We start from the raw sequence: 16373 nt of genomic DNA on the forward strand, positions 1-16373 counted from the left end.
TAATCATAGAAGGAACACAAGGTGTGAATGAGTAGATTGCCCTTGTGCTGTAATAATCCACACTCTCATTCATCATGGAGTGAAATGGAACTCTGTGCACAACAGTTGCACGATATAAATTAATTTTGCCACTTGTCTATCCTTTTGTGTATCTCTTGGCTAGGTATTGTTTCTCCAAATGCACAGAATGTCTATTTTAATACTAAAGCATAGTCCTATGATTGATGGTAAGAAGAGGAAAAATTAGATTTGGCAATTAGTTTCTAAACTGTATTCTAATGGTGCCTTGGAAAATGGCCTTTTAACAATTACCTTAATGATTTAGTTGTATAGCTATGCAAGTTTCCTTGTTTAATCTATTTCAATGTTTGCAATCTGTATCCAATAAGGTTATGTTTGAGCTGGCACAAATGATTTGCACATATATATGAATTGAAACTGATTAGCTGGTGATTTGTACTTGTGTATTTATTTAACTTAGGGACGAGGTGGGCTTGGTTCCATCTTTGTCTGGGCATCTGGAAATGGAGGTTTCCAGTATGATAACTGTAACTGTGATGGCTATACAAACAGTATCTACACACTGTCTGTGGGCAGCACAACTGAACAAGGGAACATACCTTGGTACAGCGAGGCCTGCTCTTCAACACTAACCACCACTTACAGCAGCGGGACCAGAACGGAAAAGCAGATTGTAAGAAAGATAAAATCATTTTCCTCCAATGCTTTTTGTTGTTTAGGGGCATAGGTGGTCACAGTGGCTGGAAACTAGCTTAACATCATGAGCCCTTTGAAAGTGTACTAGTATTCCAGGTCAGCATCCATTGGAGGGTTGAGGAAGGCAGATTATGTTTTGAGATGGACGGTGACTACTGAAATGTGGGAAAGATGGTGGTTCAGTACGCTGAAGATGCAAAATAATGTTCAGCTCCTTGACTTGTTTTTGTAGTTCTGTACTCTTCCCTTGTCATAGATTAAAATTATTCACTTTACATTTAGTTCAAGAGCCCGGTGATGTGTGAAGACTTTTATTCTTTAGATCTGGCATTTTTTTGCGGAATGTAGCTATTTTGTTTTCTTTTTGGGTCTGAAGTTGAGATACACTGCTTCTGTGCATTCTTATTGAATGCTTCTGTGCATTCTTATTAAGAATGGAGCTAATTTACTTAGTTTAGTTTATTGTCACATATACCATGAAAAGCTTTTTTTGTTGCGTGCTATCCAGTCAGCAGAAAGACTATGTATGGTAACAATCAATCTGTTCATAGTGTACAGATACAGGATAAAGGGAGTAATGTGTAGTGGAAGATAAATTCCAGAAAAGTCAGATTAAAGATAGTCGAGGGTCTTCAATGAGGTAGATGGTAGCTCAGGACTATTCTCTAATTGGTAATAGGATGGTTCAGTTGTCTGATAACAGTTGGGAAGAAACTGTCCCTGAATCTGGAGGTGTCCGTTTTCATACTTCCATACATTTTGCCCGGTGGGAGAGGGTAGAATAGGGAATGGCCAGGGTGCGACTCATCCTTGATTATGTTGGTGGCCTTGCCGAGGCAACGCGAGGTGTAATTGGAGTCACCGGAAGGGAGGTTGGTTTGTGTGATGGTCTGGACTGTGCCCACAATTCTCTTTAATTTCTCGTGGTCTTGGATGGAGCGGTTCCCAAACCATGCTGTGATGCATCCCAATAAAATACTTTCTAATATTTGGATAAGAATAAATTATTTGATTATGCTTTTCTCCCTCTTCATCCCTACCCTTTCTCTCTATTAATTAACTCAAAGTGAAAAATCTTCCTTTCAGGACAGGTGTACATACATTAACCATAGAATACAATGTAATTTACTCTATGCTTATTGTTTTCCTGTGGAGATACAATGTAAAAATGATACAATAGCATTTATAATCAAAAGCAAAATATTGCAGATGTTAGCAATAAACATCAGGTGAATTCTCTGTGTCCATCTCTGTGTTAGCTCTCCCTGATCTGAATATTCACAACATTTTCCATTTGTCAAAATGTTATCACCAGGTATCTGGTAGATTGGGTGCAGAGACCTTAGTTAGATGAAGCGTAAACTGCAAAAAGATTTTTGAACTGATTAGCCTATTTTGGCCAAATTGTACTGGCCCAATACCTGCATGATTCTGGCAGCCCAGTTATCCTGCAGGCCATACTGACATAGTCTTTCAGCAAGGACGCAAACTGTGACTTGAGCTGGATCTCAATTATCTGCTGCTACTTCACCAATATAAAAGACCTATGTTCAGATTTTTAAAACAATGATTTTAAGTTAAAAGCACTAATATTTAAGAAAATGTTTAATTGCACAACCATTCAATGAAAAAAATATACCACGTGGCCCAGACAGTGGAATCCATTGATATCCAACCTCTTAGTTGGCCTCCAAATTTTGTACTGGCACCTCAACAATGGTTTTCTCTGAATCTGTCAGGAAAAGGGTGAAGTATGTTTAGAATTGTTGTTTGTAATCTCTACCCCCACTTTCACTCTTTTAAAAAAAAATCTCTTCCCCCCCCCCCACCAAATTTCTCTGGCCCCAGGTTACAACAGATCTGCGGTTACGATGCACTGAAAAGCACACCGGGACGTCAGCATCTGCACCACTTGCTGCTGGGATCATAGCTCTTGCTCTGGAGGCAAAGTAATTTATTTTGCTCTATAAATACATTGACATATTTATGAGGCTGACTATCTTGTATAAATGGATATAAGCACTTAATTGAGCAAGAGATAGTACTCGATTCATTTGAATTATTATTTAATACATGCGTAGCATTAGCAACATTGAGAAGAGGCTTCTAAAAAAAAATCTGCAACTTTTTTAAAAGCATCAGTTTTACGTGTGTGTGAGTGGGGATTAATCAGGGTAATATTCCTTATTTGGGCATTTCTGGCAGACAAATGGTTTGGTTGGCCATCAGCAATGTCATATCAGGCCTCCTGTGCCAAAACCATCCCACTACCTTGGAAGGAAAGATAATCCACAGTTACTTTTTCATTGCCAGCTATTCTATTTGCATTTCTTATTCTCTGCTTCCTCACATCCGAGCTGAAAACAGCTTTTGTCACAGTTAAAGTGATCTGTTGAATTGACTTCCACATTTCTGAATATGTACCTTTTGCTTTTGTAGAAGTTGGCACCAATCATTATCTGGGCTCATTTTAATCACTTCTGTTTTCTTGATTCCATTTACACTGATCATCCATTTTATCTCTCAGACCTCTCTGCTTTCTGAAATTACTTATTCCTTCTCTAAATTGTGTCTCTGTTTTGTCTATTTTGCATGATTAATCTTTTTTTTGTTCTCTTATACAAGCATAGCTTTCTTGAAATCTTTGATTACAAGAGCAGGATCCACCTGGTCTGCAAAGTTATGTATAACGTTGATATTTTATTTGCCACTAGTTTTAAATGAGCTGTATATCCTCCAATTGATCTTTGAGGACAGAAATCATCTTTAATTCATGCCACAAATCCTTTTTCATTTTTGGCAGCATCTCTGGAGGTCATGGATAGGCAATGGTTTAAGTCGGGACCGTTCACACCTGAAACGTCACTTATCCATGTCCTCCAGAGATGCTGCCTGACCTCTGTTATACTTCGTGGTCTGGTACCTGTTGCACCTTTAGTGACTGGACGGACCACAAGTACACGTGTATAAAAGGTTACATTGCTGGAGCTCAACTCCAGGCTGTTTATTCCGTGGCCACCTGCATCCAGAGTGACCGCCTAATCACATCAATCACTTATATACACAGGCATACAAAGTAGTCCTTGGATACACAAAGTAGTCCCAGCAATATCACAACATCCCCCTTGTCTTATATATTATAACATCCCCCTTGTCTTATATAAAATTGTTTTCTTTACCATTCGAGGGCTAAAATATATTTAACAAACAAAACCAAAACACCATTGCTTTTTGCAAACAAAACCAATAACACAACTAAACACAATTGCTTTTTTCGCCATCATGGTGGTCACTCCTCTGCGGAATTTCACCCATCGCCGGGTGGTCACTCATCTCCGGGTGGTCACTCATCTCCGGGTGGTCACTCATCTCCGGGTGGTCACTCATCTCCGGGTGGTCACTCATCTCCGTGTGGTCACTCATCTCCGTGTGGTCACTCATCTCCGGGTGGTCACTCATCTCTGGGTGGTCACTCATCTCCGTGTGGTCACTCACTCCGTGTGGTCACTCCACAGATATATACATATATACAAAAGCATCAAATATAATACATTAAGCTTTCAGTACACAGATCACTACACAGGTCATTAAACGCAAAATATTCATTTTGTTCCATATCTTCCCCTCAAGAAGACGTGCTGTGTAGATCAAACGTAGTGTAGGCTCTAGATGCTCCACCACCATGATTTGCCTGCCACTGCTGGCCTCCCACTGCTGGGCTGGCACTGCTGGGCTGGCACTGCTGGGCTCCCACTGCTGGGCTGGCACTGCTGGGCTGGCACTGCTGGGCTCCCACTGCTGGGCTGGCACTGCTTGGCTCCCACTGCTGGGTTGGCACTGCTGGGCTCCCACTACTGTAATCGCGGTGCGATCGCGCCTCCGCTGCAGTGCGCGCTGGCCCCGCCCACAGGTGCTCCCCGGCAGCTGCCGTTCAACTTTTCGAACGCGCTGCCGCTGGCCCCGCCCACAGGTGCTCCCCGGCTCCGCCCACAGGTGCTCCCCGGCCCCGCCCACAGGTGCTCCCGGCAGCTGCCGCGCAATTCCAACGCGCTGCCGCTGCCTTGGACCCAGGGCCGTCCCGACTCTGGTCGACGCGCCTGGGTGAGTATTTAGTGCCTCGGCCTTACCGGCCGCCGCACCTCCGCGGGTGGTCGGTCCCTCCGGTCGCCGACCCCCTCCGTGGGTGTCGGTCTCCTCCAGGGCTCTCCCGGTCGCCGCACACCTCCGTGGGTGTCGCTCTCCTCCGGGGCTCTCCCGGTTGCCGCACACCTCCGTGGGTGTCGGTCTTCCCTGGTCACCGCACACCTCCGTGGGTGTCGGGTCTCCTCCGGTCGCCGCACACCTCCATGGGTGTCGGTCTTCCCCGGTCACCGCACATCTCCGTGTGTGTCGGGTCTCCCGGTCTTCCCCGGTCGCCGCACACCTCCATGGGTGTCGGTCTTCCCCGGTCACCGCACATCTCCGTGTGTGTCGGGTCTCCCGGTCTTCCCCGGTCACCGCACATCTCCGCGTGTGTCGGGTCTCCCGGTCTTCCCCGGTCACCGCACATCTCCGTGTGTGTCGGGTCTCCCGGTCTCTCCCCCGCGAAGCAGTCGCAGGCTTCTAATCTCGGGCCTACACAGGTGCTGGGGCGCACCGCCCTCAGCAGCTTGCAGCGTCACGTCGGCAACTCGGCGCCGACTACTGAGCAGGTAACTATACCAACTCACACTGGCCCTGTCGGGATGCACTCCAAATGTCCCGTACCGAGCTGGAAACTTTTGTTTTGTTTCCCTTCAGGGCTCTTTTTTATTTTTTATTTTTAATTTTTTTTAACCTTTTCTGCTCGGGCATGCTTCATTCCCTCCCTAGGCGAAACACCAAGCCGCTGCCACCATGTTATACTTCGTGGTACGGTACCTGTTGTACCTTTAGTGACTCTGGAAGGACCACAAGACCGCCTAATCACACCAATCACTTATATACACAGGCATACAAAGTAGTCCTTGGATACACAAAGTAGTCCCAGCAATATCACAACATCCCCCTTGTCTTATATATTACAACAACCTCCTGAGTCACTCTTACCTTTTTTGTTACTTTTTGTAAACCATAGTCTCCATTTTCATTTTTCATATCCTCCATTTCCAGTCACAATCTCCAGTTGAACTTCATTACTTGGTATTTATTCACAAAATGCTGGAGTAACTCAGCAGGTCAGGCAGCATCTCAGGAGAGAAGGAATGGGTGACGTTTCGGGTCGAGACCCGAAGAAGGGTCAGTCTGAAGAAGGGTCTCGACCCGAAACGTCACCCATTCCTTCTCTCCTGAGATGCTGCCTGACCTGCTGAGTTACTCCAGCATTTTGTGAATAAATACCTTTGATTTGTACCAGCATCTGCAGTTATTTTCTTATACCTTTCATTACTTGGAACCAAGTTAAACTTCTAGCACCAAGTTAAATTTCAATGGTGCTGATAGCCTGCTTTCATTTCCAGTGTCTGTCTTGGTCTCTTTACTGAAATTGTTCTTCAAGTTTTTATGTTTTGGCACTGCCCACCTTTATGATGCCAGTGCTGGCATTACACAAAGATTGATTATGTTTTCATCCTTTGTCCATTCAAATAAGACTAAGTCTTGCAGATCATGTTGAATCTGGTGGTCCATCCTCAAGATGATGAATACATTTTTTTTTTTAAACTGCAGACGATAGAAATCTTAAAAGGAAAAAGCTGGAAACATTTGGCAAGTCATGCGGAATCAGTGGAAAAATAAATCGTTAATGTTTCAAATCTAAGATAACTTTAGATTAGAAAATTAGATTATGTACTTGCATTGCTTTTCCAAGATTTCAAATTAGTTAAATGAATGAAAATTTATACTAAAATATAAATTTTCATTTGTGTAAAGATTGTGTTTTTATTTGTAGTCCTGCACTGACCTGGCGTGACATGCAGCACCTTGTCGTGAGAGCATCTAAACCTCTTCATTTGAAAGCTGATGACTGGGCCAAAAATGGAGTGGGGCGTAAAGGTAGGTAAGACTAGTTTGAGTTGTGTATATGCTTGTTAAATGGTATGAAACAAATACGAAGAACATTTTAATAAAAATAGAACATGGCGTGTTCATTAATGTTCAAATTTTATTTATCCAAATAATATTTTTGCAAACATGCTCTGTTTTGTTTCCTGCTAACTGGGAAAGCTTCCTGCAATATTTTAAAACTGATTGCTTCGATGTTAAAATTGCTGGATTAAAATGATTTTCGTTTTTTAATTTGGATCTCTAAAAGCAATGAAGTTTCTTTTGAGTGCTGTGATTGAGCATATAATTTAGAACACCTAAATGTCCATCTGGTAAAATTCCAAGCATGGCAACCATCATAAAGAAGTGGTAGTTTTGGTATTAGCTGGAGTTAGTAATGATAGAAATTGACATTGGTAGGGATGTGGTTGTTTGCTATGGATATGACCTATTCAAAGCAAAAACCCATAGAGGATGTAATAAAAATGATCCTTTTACATTTCCACATCTGTGGCTGCAGGTCATGGTTATCTCTGTGTTATGTTTGGGCACGAAACAATTTGAGATCCCAATATATCATCAGGATTAAGAGCAAGGTGGCTTGTGGTTGTTAAGAATGACCAAAATGTTCTATTTGGTGAGTGAATTTGACTTCGTTTTGTGGTTTAAAATTACTGCAACAAATAGATATTTATCCAAGAAATTATGAACCTTGATTTTCTTTTTACTATGTAAATGTGATCTATTGAAAAATATTATTCTAATACAATACATTGGACCTTTTGAGTAATGGAAAACATTTTATCATTTAAAAAATCTGTGAATACAATCACATTACTTGATCTTGGACCATGAAACAATGCCTGATGAATTTTGATTAATTGTTTTCAGTGAGCCACCATTACGGATATGGACTACTAGATGCTGGACGTCTGGTGGATTTAGCAACAAAATGGTTGACTGTTCATCCACAGAGGGAATGCTCCATAGAGATTATTAAATCCCCCCAGTAAGCATGCTAAATGAGATTGGAATTGTTGTTGTATAGTATAGAATTGCAGATGGCTCTGAATGTCTTGCAACGTTTTACTCCATTATTTAGTTCTTTATATACCGCCCAGAGTTTGGAAGCTAAACTGCAATTTGGAAGAATAAAATGACAATGACTAATGACATTTGTCCCATGGTAGGCCTGCATCTACCTCGCACAATAGAACATACCATGTAGCACATCAAATAAATAGTAGAGGTAATTCTTGAGAGCGATTAAATCCAGAAGTCTAAATCTGTACTGATAATAGAAATGCAACAGAAATCTTAGTGGCCATACAATAAATAAAATTTGAATAATATTAAGAAAGGGGAGAAAAAAATGTGTTTATGTGGCACCTTTGTGTTTTATATCTTTTGAAGCATTCTACGCAATGACACTCTTGAACTGCGATTAATATTGTGTAGATACTCAACAATCATTCCAGGTCATCTTGCAAACAACAATTGAATGATCAGTTAAAAATTGCTTTATGGCGGTGGGGGGGGGGGGGGGGAGAATAGTTTTATATACATTGTATGAAACTGCAGCTGGCTGGGAGTGTGTTTTAATACTAACACTGTCTCGGAGGTTTTAATCTATGGATCATGTGCAAGATATTGAATTGTTAGGAATATGTTTGACAAAGTGTTTGCCTCATTATTTGGATATTTTGTCTCTGAATTTTTTTGAACCATCTGAAGCTGCCTTCTTGAACTCTTGAGTAATATTTAATTAAAATAAATTGATTTAAGCAGCGAAGAAAAGCTTATTCTTTTAGGTAGAGACTGGTATCTACTGTACTTGGCCTTATGAACCACTAAAGTAGCTTTAGCATAGTTTCTTTAATAGTGCTTCAGTCTTGTACTGTCTGTAATCTTTTTATTGCTGTATGTAACACATTCACAGCCATCTGTTATTTTATATAATATATACACAACTCAAATCAATGAAAAAGAAAATGTGTTCTATTTAGCAAATATTCTAATAAATGTATCATCCAATAACCATGAGATTTGACCAGTTCCATTTGTATCTAATGAAAAGTGCTTTGGATCTAAGTACATAATCAGTACATCTGTGATTTCCAGGAATGGCAAGATTCTCCTTATTCCTATATCATTTTTTTAAGTGTTAAGAATTTGCCTCCATCTCTTAATGGTGAATGGATAGTTAAAGTAGTGCAAATATGCATATATTCTACCTTTTTGTATTTTTCTTCTATGTAGCACACATACTACTTTAATATGGTTTTCCCATTTCTGATATATGTAACTACTTTGATCATTGTTGATCAAAATTAACTTGCTATTCGGCTGCTTCTGAGCAATGTGACAATAGAGCAAAATTCCTGAACATTCCTGAAAAAAGCATAACCATCCTTTTCTTGGTCATTGGTTTGATTAATTCTTTACACCACTCGTAGTTTTTTTTCAAAAAAAGTAATCCTCTTTTCTTTTACCACTCAGAGTGATTTCTGACAAGCTTGTTATCAAGAAGCACATCAATGCATGTTCTGGAACTAAAAATTATATTCGATCTCTTGAGCATGTGGAAGCTCGAATATCACTGAGTTACACTCGAAGAGGTGATCTGAGCATTTCTCTCATTAGCCCTAGTGGGACATGTTCCAACCTTGTTGATGTAAGGTATGTATGTAGGTCTAAGTAGTTATGATTTGAAAGTCCACATTTGACCAGAACAAACTACCTCATCTCTCATCACTAATTTCACTGGAGGACTTGTAATTATTAACTAACCTTGGGCCTCTTCATTAAGTTTTCTTATGGTGTAACTTATCCACAACACAGTTCGGAGTTATAGGTATGATTAGGGCGGCACGGTAGCGCAGCGGTAGAGTTGCTGCTTTACAGCGAATGCAGCGCCGGAGACTCGGGTTCGATCCTGACTACGGGTGCTGCACTGTAAGGAGTTTGTACGTTCTCCCCGTGACCTGCGTGGGTTTTCTCCGAGAGCTTCGGTTTCCTCCCACACTCCAAAGACGTACAGGTATGTAGGTTAATTGGCTGGGTAAATGTGAAAATTGTCCCTAGTGGGTGTAGGATAGTGTTAATGTGCGGGGATCACTGGGCGGCACGGACTTGGAGGGCCGAAAAGGCCTGTTTGGCGGCACGGACTTGGAGGGCCGAAAAGGCCTGTTTCCGGCTGTATATATATGATATGATGATATGATAATATGATATTATAGGTATATTATATGTAGCCTAAGAAGATTATTGTAAAGTCCCCATGCTTCAACTTTTCTTCTATGTTTACTGTTGGGAACAGATGGTTTCAAAGCATGAAACTGTCATTAACCTTGAATGCAATGTGGAGTTGGGAATAAAACTTCAAATGCCTGGTTGATCAAGGGTCTAACTTTCTGATGTCCATTAGTGTGCTTATTAAGCAGTAAACATGGGGAGAGAGAGCAAGAAGTGGAAGAGCTTGTTTCCTAAGCAATGAACTGTGGTATTTTATTTAATAATATTCATGGTATAAGAATAGTTGCCTACATTTTACTAACTTGGGCCTGCTGCAGAAACTAGGGCTACTCTGAATTGGAGCACAAGTGAGATGGGCATATGTTTACCCAGATTGATTTGTTTTTCTCTTAAGACCGCATGATGCATCATCCCGTGGTTACAGAGACTGGACCTTCATGAGTATACACTGCTGGGATGAAGACCCTAAAGGAGTTTGGATTCTTGAGATTGAAAACAAAGGAAGTTCCAGAAACACGGGTATGAGTTGATGATATTTTAATGCAATTATTTTGGTGATCTTATGCTACATGAATATTGCAATATGGCTGGAAACTGCTTTGTTTACCAAATGCATTGACTTATTTTTGACTGAATACCAACCAATTGAAGTTTATAGAGGTAAGACTGAGAACTTAATCTCAAAGGCATTGCCTGCATTTTAAAAATGAAAAGTCAGAAATTGTATTATGGATTTTTTTTTTGTGTGGAGGTAGGTTTCACCTTACCGTTTGCAGTGCAATTGCTTATTTTTGGTGAATACAACGGGTAACATGTTCCCACAAATGAAGTGAATGCCATTGGTGCTTTGGAACTCTTTTTAATGGTTCCAATTAACACTGTTCCCAGTAGAACATTAGCATAGATATTTGCTTCCATGGTGGAGTTTGTCTTTTCCTGCCAATTTGGATGGAAGACAAACATAAACCTCCTGTCAGACTGACTGAAGCACTTTGATACTGTCCCCTGAAACTCGGGAGGCAAATGTTGTGTAGTTTCTATCTTTAGTATGTACCATCCTGTGCAACATTAGGTAAGATGACCATTTATTTCAATATTTTTTAATTACTATTGAACTTTATATAATTCCAGTGAGGAGATGAGATGTTGTTAAATCTCTCGGTTTATAAAAGTACTACTTCGACTTACTAACCCAATGGATCCGCTAGTGGAACTGCCAACTCACAGTGCCAAAGGCCCAGGTCCGAACCTGACCACAGGTGTTGTCCAGAGTTTGCACATTCTCCCTGTGACCATGTAGGGTTCTCCAAGGTACTCCGGTTCTCACCCCTTCCCTCTCCATCACATCCCAAAGACATGCAGATGAGCAGCTTAATTGGCATCTGCAAATTGCTGCTGGTGTGCAGGTGAGTGCTGGTATCGGGAGGAATTGAGATCTGGGGAAAATTATAAAAGAGTGGGATTAATGCCAGATTAGTGTAAATAGGTGTTTGGTTGGTGTGGAATCGGTGGTCTGAGGCTCCCATTTCAGTACTGTATCCCTCTGTGATTCCAAAATATTTCCAAATTGAAGGGGATCTGGACCCATTATTTAAAATTGATACTGTTAGATATTTTAATTTTATGCCAAAAATGACAGACCTTGTATCTATTTGTGTGCCATTAAAATACATAGCATAGTTTTGGCAGTACTTGTTGCAATTTTCCCAAGGCAGGCTAAGCCACTTTCAGAATATTTCTCAAGTATGGTACCCAGCGCATAATAATTGTAATGCAATTATTTCAAAACTTATCTTCTGCAGGAGTTTTATCTTACTTTAAGATGCAATTGTATGGTACTGAGGAAGACATGATGGCAAGACGTATGAAAGACACAGTAATCAATGACTGTGCGGAATGGAATGAAGATGGACTCTGTCAAGGTATGCAAAATAATGTTTGAGGAACCCGATAATGTTCTAGAAATGTGACAGTTGATTTTAGCTCTTCTGTACATTTATTGGCACAATTATATTAACTTTATAATAAGTAGCTAGCACATTAGAGATGCTGTTCAATCTATTGTTGTACAGCCGATTCGCATTCCTCAGACCATTTTGTAAATTAGATGATTGGCACGTACTTTCTGTAATTACCCCTTTTTGTGATCTGGAATTAAGCTTTACTGCCCCTAATCATTTTATAACATAGCACATGGCTTCAATAATTAATCCCCTCAAGAATTGATTAATGGAATGTTTGCATCCCAGTACATTTACTTTATCCCATCTTTCAAATGATAAATTGATCCTTGGCAAAATGAGGCCAAATCGAACTCTGTAATGTGTTTGCTTTTGTAAGCTATAAGGAAGCAGTAAAACATAATAAATCTCAAACACTTAATTCCGTGAAAAATTTGTAAAATGAATGGCACACTGCTTTTGTATGTTTGAATGGCCTTCTCGCATCACTGAAACTGGTTAGAAGCATGAACTAAACTAGATTAGTACCATTTTTATATACCAGCCTTTCAATAGTCTCAGACCACTTGTGTCCTTTGATTACCTCGATAGAAAGGAAGTCAAGAGCTTGATCATGACACTATTTCCACTTCATCCAGCTGCATCCCTCCCGGGTGAGTGTTCCTAGCAAAAGTCTTGTGCTGTCTGGATTAAATGGAACTATCCCAACCCAATGGATAATGACATTAAATTAAACATTTGATTTTCATTAAGTTGAACTGTTACATGGGAAGAAGCAGTGGCTTCATCTTGATGCAAGATGAAGTTGAGCTAAAGTAATTGGGTATTTTTTATATACTTGATATCCAGATTCTTCTCATGATTAAGCATTAAAACATGTTTCTGTGATTCGAAAGAGAAATATCTTTCTGACATTTTTTTTTTTTTTTTTGCATCAAGTAGGATTTTTTGGATGAAAGATCCAGTATGGGCAGTGAGGACTCTGCATTGTTGAATAGGTCTAACTGCATGCAGAACTGGCAGTTTAATTAAATAACACATGATCTTCTGCTTTTCAAGCCATAGTCCTGGCATGAATTAGGAGCACATTAATAGGGATAGTGCAAAATATGGGAATAGCAGGTAAATAAAATGATTTATATTGACAGCATTGTCATACAAGATTGAAAATTGAACTATTTGAATATTCTCAACCTAAAACATCATTGAATTTGACCTTTTAGCTTGCAGAATGTGATGGGTGCTTCTGATTAATACCTGGATATGACAGTTTCTTTGAGTAAATCAAATTTCTGCTATCATTAAAAAAAAAATTGCAGACATCTGAAAATACAACAGATTTTTTAACCTCCCCTTTGCTTTCTTTTTTCAGAATGTCGTAGTGCTTTTGTCATTTTTGGACGCCATTGTCTCAGTTACTGCCCTCCACACTATTACAGTGTTGCAAGGACCTTAAATAAAACAGGAAATGGTGTTCACAAAACTTTGGCAGTGTTGGCTTGTGACCCTTGCCATTCGTCTTGCTACTTTTGCAATGGCAGTTCTCAAAATGACTGTGTGACCTGTCCGCCATTTTCTAATTATGATGAAAATCAGCATTCTTGTTCACTTCCAATTTACCCAAGTCGTTCCAATATGAATGAACGTGAAGAAGAAAAACATGGACTTTATAAAATTGCTGTGATACTTGCAATCCTTATTGGAGCACCTGTTGCCGTGATGTGTTGTGTAATGTCACTGTCATGGCTTATATGCCGTTTGAATATTGGGCAATCTTTCATTGTAACCACTTCGGCAACTGGAGCCACAGATACAACGCAATTACAAGTACCTCGTGACACTACAGATGAGGGAACTGGAAGCAGCGAGACAGAATCTACTTATTTTCTTACACGTTTGGATCAACAATAGACTTGTTAAAAAGAAATCTAATTAACATGCAGATTCAGTTGTTCTTATTGAATTGCAGAATTAGTCGACTGACCATTCATCCAGAATAATATATACTTTTCAAAAATGACTTTGGTTCAAGTATGGTTTCTAATGCAAATGAGAAAATCCTATAAAAAAAGCCCAGTGGTGGAGTAACTTAGCGGGTCGGGCAGTATTATTGGAGAACATAGTCAGGTGACCTTTCGGGTCGGGACCCTTCTTCAGACTGATTGTGGTGGGGGTGTGATGAAGCTGTAAGAGAGGAGTGGCAGGTCAAAGCCTGTCAAGTAATAGGTTGATATAGGTGAGGGGAGGTTTTGATGAGCAGATGGTTGGACAAAGGCCAGAGATGAAAAGACAAAAGGATAGAAAAGGTGCGAATTGTGAAGCCAGAAGCAGGAATATAGGTGCAAGGGAAATGGGTCCAGGTGGAGCACAGGGAAGAGGGGGTGGGTGGTGGTGTTTGCAGGTAAGTTACCTAAAATTGGAGAATTCAACGTTCATACCATTAGGTTTTAAGCTACCCAAATGGAATATGAGATGCTGTTCCTTCAGTTTGCATGTGGCCTCGCTCGGGCAATGGAGGAGGCTCAGGACAGAAAGGTCAAAATGGGAAGGGAAGTTAAAATCGTTATTAAATGGGAGACCCAGCAGGCCTTAGCAGATCGAGCGCAAGTGCTTAGAAACGTTTGCTAAGTCTACTCTTGGAGATCGAGCAGGCCTTGGCCTGTTTGCTGGTTACATTAGGTTAATGTAACCATGTAACCAACAAACAGTCCTCGTTCCAAACGTACACTGGCACTATCCCCCAATTTTTCTCTGCTACATTGACATCTGCATGGGGTTGTCCCCTGCACTCGAACAGAACTCATTGCTTTCATTAACTACCTCTAACTTCCACCCTGCCCTCAAATTAACAGACTATCGCTGACATATCCCTCCCCTTGCTTGATCTCTCTGTATCCCTCACTAAACTATAAACTGCCATTTACTACGAATCCACCTTCTCCCACCCTTCCTCCTGCAAAAGACGCTATCCCCTACTCTTACATTGCATCAGCTCCCAAGATGAGGCTTCCCATTCTAGGACATCCAAGATATCCTAATTTAATAAACATGGCTTCCCCCCATGCTATGATTAATGGATCTCTCATCTGCATCGCCTCTGTGTCCCGTAGTTCTGCTCCCACTCCCTTCCCAGGTGAACAACGATAGAATTCCTCTGGTCCTTTAGTCCCACTGGCTTCCGTGTCCAACGTATCATTCTCCAACATTTCCACCACCTTCAATGTGATCCCACCACTTGCCACATCTTCCCCTCCTTGCCCTTTTCCACCTTCACTTGACACTAACTCAGCAACTCCTTGGTTCACATATCCTACCCAATCCACCACCCCCTCGGGTACTTTCCTTTGTAACTGCAGAAAATATAACACCATCCCAATATCTGGTCCCTCACAATGATCCAGAGACCTGAGTGACCCTTTCAGGTGAGACAGAGGTTCATGTACACCTGTATGGTACACATTTGGTGTTCCCAACGTGGCCTCCTTTACATTAGTGAGACCAAGCTTCCGTTTTTTCTTCCCCCTACCCCCACCACAATCCATCTCGGGAAGGATCCTGACCTGAAGCATCTCCTATCTATGTTCTCCAGTGATGCTGCCTGACCTGCTGAATTACTCCAGCACTTTGTGTCCTTTTTTGCAATGCAGCACCTGCAGTTTCTTGTGTCTGCAGAAACACAATTTTGAGCCATTTCCACAGCAACAGGCTAAAGTTCAAATGAGTACCAAGGTAGAAAAGCAAAATTATTAGCTGATTATGAGGCTTCTCCTTGCACTAAAGTTTTCAATTTTCATGCAACTATTGATAGATTTTTTTCCTGCTCAATCGATCTATAATACTTGGGGATTCTGTTCACAAATCTCTCTCCTGCATTGGAGAAACCAAATGGTACCTGTGTTTTTAGACTGCAGGGACAATTGTGAGCTGCCTGTTGGCTGCCACCTTTATTCTCCATCCTGTTTCCACTCTGACCATATCGGTCTGTGGCCTCCTGCAGTGTTATACCAGAACACTCTGTAGGCTTGAGAAATGGTATATCTGGGCGCATAGCAACCTTTCAGAATATTAAAATTTACATCCACAGCCAACTTACTTTCTTTATTTGAATTGGAACTGACCACTGTTACACGTCATCCTGCTGATATATTTGCGGTTTTCCTCTATTGGCACAGCTTGGGTCTGCTGGGTATTTCCTGCACCTGCATTTTACAGTCTATATGTTTGTGTGTTCACTGTAATTGTTTCATAGCTCATGTTTGTCCCCTTGATCATCAACACCTTTCTGTCTGTATACCAATCCTGGCCCCACCCTGTGCCAGCTATCTCCTTTGTCCTACCCATCCTGCCTCCTTGCCCTCTCTGCAACTTGAACCTAAATCATCTCTTTCTGGGATTCTGATGAAAGGTCTATGGATTTGAAGCACTTACTCTGCTTCT

The 16373-nt window shown here is 40.9% G+C and overlaps 1 protein-coding gene across 2 annotated transcripts in view; it reads left to right on the forward strand.

Moving 5' to 3' along the window:
- LOC144607180 (furin-like) overlaps positions 1–14288 on the forward strand; it is a 33402-nt gene extending 19114 nt beyond the window's left edge. Inside the window, exons 8-15 of one of the 2 annotated variants that reach the window (XM_078423850.1) lie at positions 482–694; positions 2566–2666; positions 6626–6729; positions 7612–7729; positions 9220–9399; positions 10370–10494; positions 11778–11897; positions 13309–14288. In XM_078423850.1, the coding sequence (XP_078279976.1) occupies positions 482–694; positions 2566–2666; positions 6626–6729; positions 7612–7729; positions 9220–9399; positions 10370–10494; positions 11778–11897; positions 13309–13847 (1500 nt within the window). In that variant the 3' untranslated portion in view covers positions 13848–14288. Of the gene's footprint in view, positions 1–481; positions 695–2565; positions 2667–6625; positions 6730–7611; positions 7730–9219; positions 9400–10369; positions 10495–11106; positions 11626–11777; positions 11898–13308 lie in introns of those variants that run through there. The other variant, XM_078423852.1, reaches the window with a different exon arrangement.
- The last annotated feature ends 2085 nt before the right edge of the window (positions 14289–16373 follow it).

The sequence above is a fragment of the Rhinoraja longicauda genome, chromosome 28, assembly GCF_053455715.1.
Source record: "Rhinoraja longicauda isolate Sanriku21f chromosome 28, sRhiLon1.1, whole genome shotgun sequence".
In the NCBI taxonomy this organism is placed as follows: Eukaryota; Metazoa; Chordata; class Chondrichthyes; order Rajiformes; family Arhynchobatidae; genus Rhinoraja; species Rhinoraja longicauda.